Source organism: Chelmon rostratus, chromosome 2 (genome assembly GCF_017976325.1).
Source record: "Chelmon rostratus isolate fCheRos1 chromosome 2, fCheRos1.pri, whole genome shotgun sequence".
NCBI lineage: Eukaryota > Metazoa > Chordata > Actinopteri > Chaetodontiformes > Chaetodontidae > Chelmon > Chelmon rostratus.
Window position 1 is genome coordinate 7,566,898 of NC_055659.1, and position 7,885 is coordinate 7,574,782.

The window sequence follows — 7,885 nt, forward strand, 5'->3', positions numbered from 1 at the left end:
CCCATTGAAAGACAGTTCTGGGCTGACAGTGCAACTCTGTTGTCTTACAGGTCAGTCAACAGCCTGTCAAGATAGAGAAGATGGAGTCATTTGTCACTCGACTCCTGGTTGTCTGCTGACGATTGGTCTTGCTCAGCTGCACACACGATCTTTGCCTTGACCTTCTTGTTGGAGGAAATGATAAAGTAAGGGCTGAGAGAGGCATAGCAAGAAGAGAAGAACACCCTCATGTCAGCCACCACGGGTGACACCTTCGCCACCGTCAGCATGTAGATCCAGATCACGTTGTCGATCCCGAAGAAGACCACGTATAGAACCACCAAGGTGACGACTGTTTTGGCAGCCCTGGTCTCTGCACCACCGCCTTGAGAGCGACGGATCCCTCTCACCTGGCGGCTGTGGCGGTGGAGAAGCAGCAGGATGTAACCGCTTGAGCCCACCATCAGAGCGACAAAGGCAAAGTCCCTCCCAGAGACAGCCACCCCATTGATCACGTAGGACAGGTTATCTCTGAAGTCCACATGACAGAAGCCCAGGTTGAGGGTAAAGGCAGGGACGGTGCCATTACGTGGAGCCATAGAGAAGAAAGGGGCTGCGATGCATATGGCCATGTTCAGGAGCCACAGTCCTGCAAAAGTAGGGAGGACCAGGGAAGGAAGTGCAGGCTTCAGCCTGGACATCTGTGGCCCAGCGGGGGCTATGGTCACTGCCTGGAACACACTGAGCATGCAGGTGATGCAGACCGACAAAGCCCGGCCGATGCGATAGGCGTAGATCACCACCTTACAGCCGGGATCATTCAGCAGGTCCTTCAACCCAAACACAGTCATAGTCTGGGGGACGCAGCGGGTCAGGAGCAGCATCAGGTTGGCGAAGGCCAGGTGGCACAGGATCATGTCCACAGGAAGGAGCTTGGGTTCGGTGTAAATCATGTGGGCGTACGCCAGCAGCACCACAGTGTTCCCCAAGATGCCCATACCTGTTTGCAAGAGGAAGGAGACCCCTTTGATGGTCACACACAGATCCATGACAGCAAGGCCTGCACCCGTCATGATTTGCAAAGAAGACAGAGAATCAAATATGTTACGGAATCACTGCACACAAGAAACATCCTCCAAGTTTGATTGAAAACTTATCTAGATAGCCTGAATATGATCACTTCATCTTATGGATGTTTTGCACTGAAAATGATGCTCACCTGAAATAGCAGATTAAAAATTCTGTCGTGCATTAACCGTTTAATAGCCTGTGTAATTACAATTTATAGTCTGCGATGCCCCTCGAGATCATTGGCCAACATTACAGTGTTCAGCCCACAGTCTGGAAAATTAAAGCAACAAACTAAATCTGACTCAAATGGTCTCGGAGGGTAAACACTGCACAGGGAATATTGTGCCACTGGGGGATATGCACAATTTTTCACGTCTGTTTTTAAAACAATAGTCAGCCACCCATTTAAATGCAGAAACGGTTTCTGCTTGCTGTATCATGCTGTTCATACTGGTTGTGAGGCGATCCCTTCCTGTCATGTTTCCAATAGAAGTGATGGAGGACAAAATCCACAGTCCAGTTCTGCACAGTTTATTAATACAAGGCTTTACATCAGTTAGACAAATCAAGTTGGTATCTTCCAAAGTTACAGTCTGTATCACTCCTCACACTTTTTTCTTTTCCAGGATGTGTTTCCTCGCTGTGCTGCAGCAGAGGGATATTAACTCAAAGAGGGAATTTGGTGCCAAAAAGACTTTGAGCTGGGCAATCTCCACCTCCTCCAGGCTGCATGTCGAAGTGTCCTTGGGCAAGACACTGAACAACAATTCATTGTGTGAGTGGATATGAATGTGTATGTGAATGGGTTTGCACAGAATCATTGTGGGGCCTTTTGGATAGGATAGAAAGTGCTGTATCGCTCGTGATGAGCGGGTTGACCTCTGCCATCATTGTATGGATGCAACATAAAGCGCTTTGGGAAAAGTCCATTATACCATAGCTCCACTTGATTTATCTAACTCAGACTGCACACGCATCATATTACATTCAGATAAGCTACGGAATATGTCTTTGCACACAACAAAGACTGTGGATTATGTCTCTCACCACATCATAGACTTTTAGTGGCAAGTATGAACAGGAGTGATGACTACAGCAAGCAAAATCTTAATGCACATACAGGAATTTGAGTATTGTTTCAATAGACTTGAAAAATGTATATCTATACATTAAGTTTTAATGTGACATCCTTCACAATTAATAAATAAATAACCAGGAAAAATGAGCCCAGCTGGAAATATTGGTAGATTTCCTGGTTTGGAGCTGACTATAGAAGCAAAAGCATGATATCTAACTTTAAACAAATGTGCAAATCACCCTGCTTCTTCAGTATGAATGGAGGTGCTCCAGGCTGTATGTCAGCACAGTGTATTCCAGATAAGTTTAGGCTTTAATGCTGGGAAATTGATCATCATCATAAAAAGCACGTGAGCTGCCTCAAGTCATATGAATAACATATGTGAAATCTCATTTGAATGCCACACTTGAGTGGTATTCTCCTACACGTACATGTCAGTTGTCAGTTTGTGTAGACGGAAAGCGGCTCATGAATCCTCTCAAATACTATAATGCTATTTCCCTGTGGAGTTAAAAAAAATAGAGTTTAACAACCCCTGCGGAGACAACAGTGTGTGGTTATTGTTGATGTAGAAGCAGCCTGATGATGCCTTGAATGAGCCATAAAGAGGCTTTTACATGCACAGCTGGTGCTTTAGCGTGCACTCTTTCCCTCCTTCATGTCCTGGGAGTGTGTTAAAAAACACAGAGGAGCAGGACAATTAGCTGTATAACAATGCATGTTTGCACTAATTGGGGGCACAGGGACAATCAGCCATTATTCATTTATGTTCTAAACTCTCAGCACTGACACACAGTATGCTACAGCAGAGGTTTGTAATTTGTTTTCCTGCAGTATCCACATGAATTGTAATTGTAAATGTGTGCTCTAACCTATTGCTCAGTTCTATATTACTGTTTTCTCAGTTGCAAAATGCAGACTGGGTCTGTGTGCTGAAACAGTGTTGTCTGAGACGCTTGTTTTCTCCCGGGAGCGGGCTTTGGAATAAAGCATCATCAGAAGTGTTATTTCCCTGTGTGTGTGTGTGTGTGTTTTTTTTTTTTTTTTACATGTTTACATGTTCAAAGAGCTAATTAAAATGGCAAGTTCAAGCATGTCCTTCTCAGGGGATTGCATCACACACAGTACACTGCATTGCAAGTTTAAAAATCCAGTCTTTTTTTCCCTGACATGAGATTTGATATATATGTATTTTTTTGTTTATAGCTGATGTAAATTGTTTTTCCCCATTGCACTAATTCAATCTGAATTTTACATGAGCTAATATTGTTATAGCTATGAATTATATATAATACATAGTATAAAACAGGTCAAGTAAAAAACCATATGCACCAGATCTCCAGCAGGAATTGATTATTTTTTTCTGTACATGCAATGATATATGTGACACAACATATTGTATTTCTAATAGGGGCAGATAATGGTTTTGCATGTATTACAATGAGCTGTTCTCAAAGAAGACATTTTCATACTATTGATATCACTGTTTCAGATACTTCAAACAAAAACAATCCTTTCTAATCTGCAATTTATTTGCAGGCTGCCTTTCTTGCACCATCCTGTGCTGTATTATCTTAAATCAGGACGCATCTCGAGTGTTTCAGTTAGTTGTTTGCAGTCAACTCAAGTTAGCTCAGAAACATGTCACTTTTTAACCTTTTGCACCTTTAAGTATGCTGGTGAGGGCAACAGCTTTGGATGGTGAAGGGGGAATATTCAGTGCACCCCTCACTGTGCCAGTTAATCTGTCCCACAGCAAAAATGTGGTTTAAGAGGCTTTTGGCTTAGCAGTCTCCTGTCTGATATTGATGGGCCTGAGACTCTTTATTTGCATTTAAGGGAAGCAAAATTGACCTCCCAGGACCTGAGATTTTACTTGACTCTATATCTACTGTATGCATGTTTTCTGTCTTTTCTAATATGTATCTATATTGATGAGTGAAAAACACAAACTGATCTTAAAAATGTATATTTACTCCACTGTCCCATTGCCTGCACCTTTCACATCAAACCTACAGAGATCGTTCATCAGTTTATGCACCTGTCTGCAGTTTTCTCCCCATATTTTCTATTCGCATCATATATTTTACTTTATTTTTATGTACCTTCAAGTCTGTGTGTGATCTATCTTACACTTGGCTGCAAGACAAGTTCCCCAAACAAACTTAAATTGGAGTGGATTCTCTACTTAAGTAAAAGGAATACAATAGCAGAGTAAAAATACTCCATTACAAGTAAATTCCTGCATTAGAAATATCATTTATAGATTGGGTGAGTCATTCTGGAGAAAGATTGTTGATATCGCCATGTCTCCTTGTTCTACACAATGTTAGCATGGCATCTCCCCTACCCTTCCCCTCGTCCTGTGCACAAGCGTGAACGCCACCTGTTGCCGACTGGCTGGAATACTGTAGTCTGGCTCAGTCTGATCCACTTTGATCGTTTACAATTGCAGAGCCAGAGCTGTGTACGAAAACTGGACATGTTGGGGGGCACACACAGAGTGGACGGCTACCGGACCGATCATCAACATCAACAATTTCTCCAGAATGACTTCCACCTTTAAGATCAACTGTGTAAATAACATTAGCTAAATATACTTAAAAGTAAAAACTTGGAGAAAAAATGGCCACTCACAGCGTTACACTATTACTGCATATATTATATCACTGGATTAATTTTACTGATGTCCGAGTATCATTTGACTGTTGCAGTTGGTTAAGGTGAAGCTAATATCTACTGCTTTTGAATTAATATTGGGTGCAAAGCATCATATGTTATAAAGTCATCATGTGCTTTTTATGTAATATCTAGATTTATAAAGTAACTAGTAACTACAATTATTTTATCATAAAATAAATGTAATGGAGTACAAAGTAAAATATTCCCTAGAGTGGAGTTTGAGAACTACTCCTGGATAAAGGAGGTTAAACAAAAGAAAAAAGCATCAAGTAGCATGAAATAGCAACACTCAAGTCAAGTACAAGTAATTCAAATTTGTACAGTGAGTAAATGTACCCTTGTTGTACTTTTTGTATGTTACATTCCACAAATGAGTATCAATAAACCAACTCAACGTTATTAAGACCTGAAAACCTCTAACATGAATGTAATAAGGTTATTTAACATGCAACTAATCTCACTGATGGCCACACTGCAGTACTTTCTCTTTCAGTTCCAGTGGAGGGCATGTGTCATCATGTACTTGGACTTAAAATTCATTACCAAGTTCCTGCTGTGGGACATGTTGCAGTTAAATCATGCAGCCCCCACACGCACTGATTCGCCCTTACAACATCCACCCAGTTTAGGTTTAATTCCATTTAAAAAACTTTTACTGCTCGGGATGAATAACACAATCATAAATTGGGTGCTAGGTCACACTCCACAAATGAAACGGCGGGCGATCTATCATGCGGACCGAGTGGAACGTCCTCTGGCTTTTACTTTGTTTCGACTTTCTCCACTGGAGGACACTGTGGTGTTGGTATTTGACTAACCGACACAAGAAAGGTCTCTTTAATGGGTAGTGGCTTTTAAAATTGATTGCAGAGATGAAAAATACAAAAGTAATGCGAAGGCGCTTGTAAGGAAATCTAAATATAGGATCAGTAATTAGAAAAGGTATTCAATAGTCTCCATTCAGTAAAACAGTGACACTGAGAAATTGCTTTAATCTTCTTTAAGTATAAACATGAGGCTAATAGATATTATCTCCTCATTAACACCATTTTCTCCGACCACTGCTTGGATCTTTGTGGCCTGTAAATTAATCCAAACAAGCTTTCTCCGTGTTATCCTGTCGGCCTCAAATCCAGTGAGGGGACAAAGGCAGTCATCTGAATTGATCTCAAGTAATTGGAGGCCGAGGGAAGAGAAGTCAATGCACCGTGAAAAAACAGATCCAACAAGCGCTACCTGTTTGCAAGTATAAGAGTACAAACAAGCCGATGACTTCAGGAGAGAGGGATCAGGGAAAGGTCCACATCAGATCTTGTTAGCTGTGGCTGTTGTCAGGTAGGGGTATAAACATCTGCAGCGATTTTTCTGGTATTACTCAGAGAGACAATATTACAAACAGCACCCGGTTTATTTAACTGTCAATGCTGCCCTGCACTCTTTTCTGTTTCCTGCAGGAATGCCATCAGAGGAGTTGGTCTATCTGTCCCTCACTGTTGTGGGAGTCCCGGGTAACACTGCCGTCAACCTGGCATTCCTCCTCTTGCTGTACCAGGAGAACCAGTTCCTACCAGCTGACGCCATTGTCCTGCACTTGGCCTGCGTCAACATGCCGGTGGCGGGTGTTCGCTGTCTGCTGGAGACCCTGGCCTCCTTCCGCATGGCCATCATCTTCAGATACTTTCGCTGTAAGGCTGTGATCTTTGTCTACAGAACATCCCGTTCCCTCTCAGTCTGGCTCACCTTTGGCTTGAGTGCCTATCAGCGCCTGAGCGTTGCCCTTTCTGGATCACACTGGGCCTCCATCCGCACCTTGGCAGCCCACTATTTGGGCTTTGTGTTCCTCTTCCTCTGGCTCCTCAACACCTGCACGAGCTCGGCAGAGACACTCTTCTCGTTCGCCACCTAAGATGACTGAAGCCTGTTAAACCACGACATCAATGCACAATTCTGCTTGGTTCAGTTTCCTTCAAAGTTGTCCAAAGAGGCAAACGGGGCGGCCCAGGTGGGCAGAGACGTAGTGCCCATGACCAGTCTAGCCAGTCTGTCATCCTGGTCTTCCTTTACAAGCACAGCCAGCAGGCGAAGCGGCTTTGCAGCAGCAGGAGTGGTGGTGGGGGGAGCGCTAGGTCTGAACAACGAGCCGCCAAAGCCGTAAAACTTGACCCTGTATGTGGTCCACTATGGGGTAGATGATGGGCTTTGGGTTTACACTCTCACTATGAGGAAGACCACGAGGTCCTCGCTCATTTCTGACCTGAGTATATTCTTCTCCTCGCTCTGCGCAGCACTCAGCCCCGCGACCGTCATCGCATTTAACAGGAAGGTGAACCGCAGTCTGAGGCGTGCTGTTCAGAAGAGGCTGATTCAGGAGAAATCCACCAGTCCATCTAGTATGTGAGGCCGGCTGGGAGGGCTGGTTACTCACAGGACAGCAGAGGAAGACAAGATGCTGGAGACTCTTCTTTCCTCTGCGGTGGCTTGAGATGTTTCTTTTATCAAATGTTTATTGGAATATCTTCTTTTTGACACTTATGTTAAATGTGTTGTGAAATAACCGATGAGGGTATAGCACCTGTGGCTCCAGATGAGATGATTTACCTGTAGGCAGGGCGAACCTGCTCTCTCACTGTCTATAATTAAGGAAGAAAACTGTCATAACAACCCTGTTATTCAATACAGGTCTGTATGAATCCCTGCTGATCTGGCACTATGTTGCTTTGTTGTTTATTCGTTACGTCCTCTCCATCTTAATTGGATGGAAGAATTATAGCCGGGTGACTCAGTAGCTGTCAAATGACTTCCAGCTGCCCATTTAGCTATAATTAAGGCTTTGAAAATAAGCTGGGAAATGTCCTGTGCTAATGAGGCAGGTTAATTGTCCCACAGAGAAGTGGTTAAAAACCTGATGGGAAAACTATTCTTTAGAGGGAAAAAAAAGATGTTCCTGACAATACTGAATCACTCAACACAACGCTGACAACATGTGTCTGCCGGTGCAGTTATAAGACGAGGAGACTTTAGGGACACAAAGCCACGTCTTGGCACAAGCCCTGAAGAGTTTTCTGTGGATGTGGC

General features: G+C 43.3%; 2 protein-coding genes across 2 annotated transcripts; one reads left to right on the forward strand and one right to left on the reverse strand.

Annotated features, from left to right (window-relative positions):
• Window positions 1-86: 86 nt before the first annotated feature.
• On the reverse strand, window positions 87-1,052 carry LOC121623458 (olfactory receptor class A-like protein 1). Its single transcript, XM_041960732.1, has one exon. It carries the CDS (start codon window positions 1,050-1,052, stop codon window positions 87-89), a length of 966 nt encoding a protein of 321 aa, XP_041816666.1.
• A 5,106-nt stretch (window positions 1,053-6,158) lies between these two features.
• Window positions 6,159-7,429, forward strand: LOC121620921 (olfactory receptor class A-like protein 1). Its single transcript, XM_041957174.1, is given in 3 exon segments — window positions 6,159-6,852; window positions 6,855-6,966; window positions 6,968-7,429. Coding segments are annotated over 3 exon segments (939 nt in total). The 5' UTR covers window positions 6,159-6,266; the 3' UTR covers window positions 7,209-7,429.
• The last annotated feature ends 456 nt before the right edge of the window (window positions 7,430-7,885 follow it).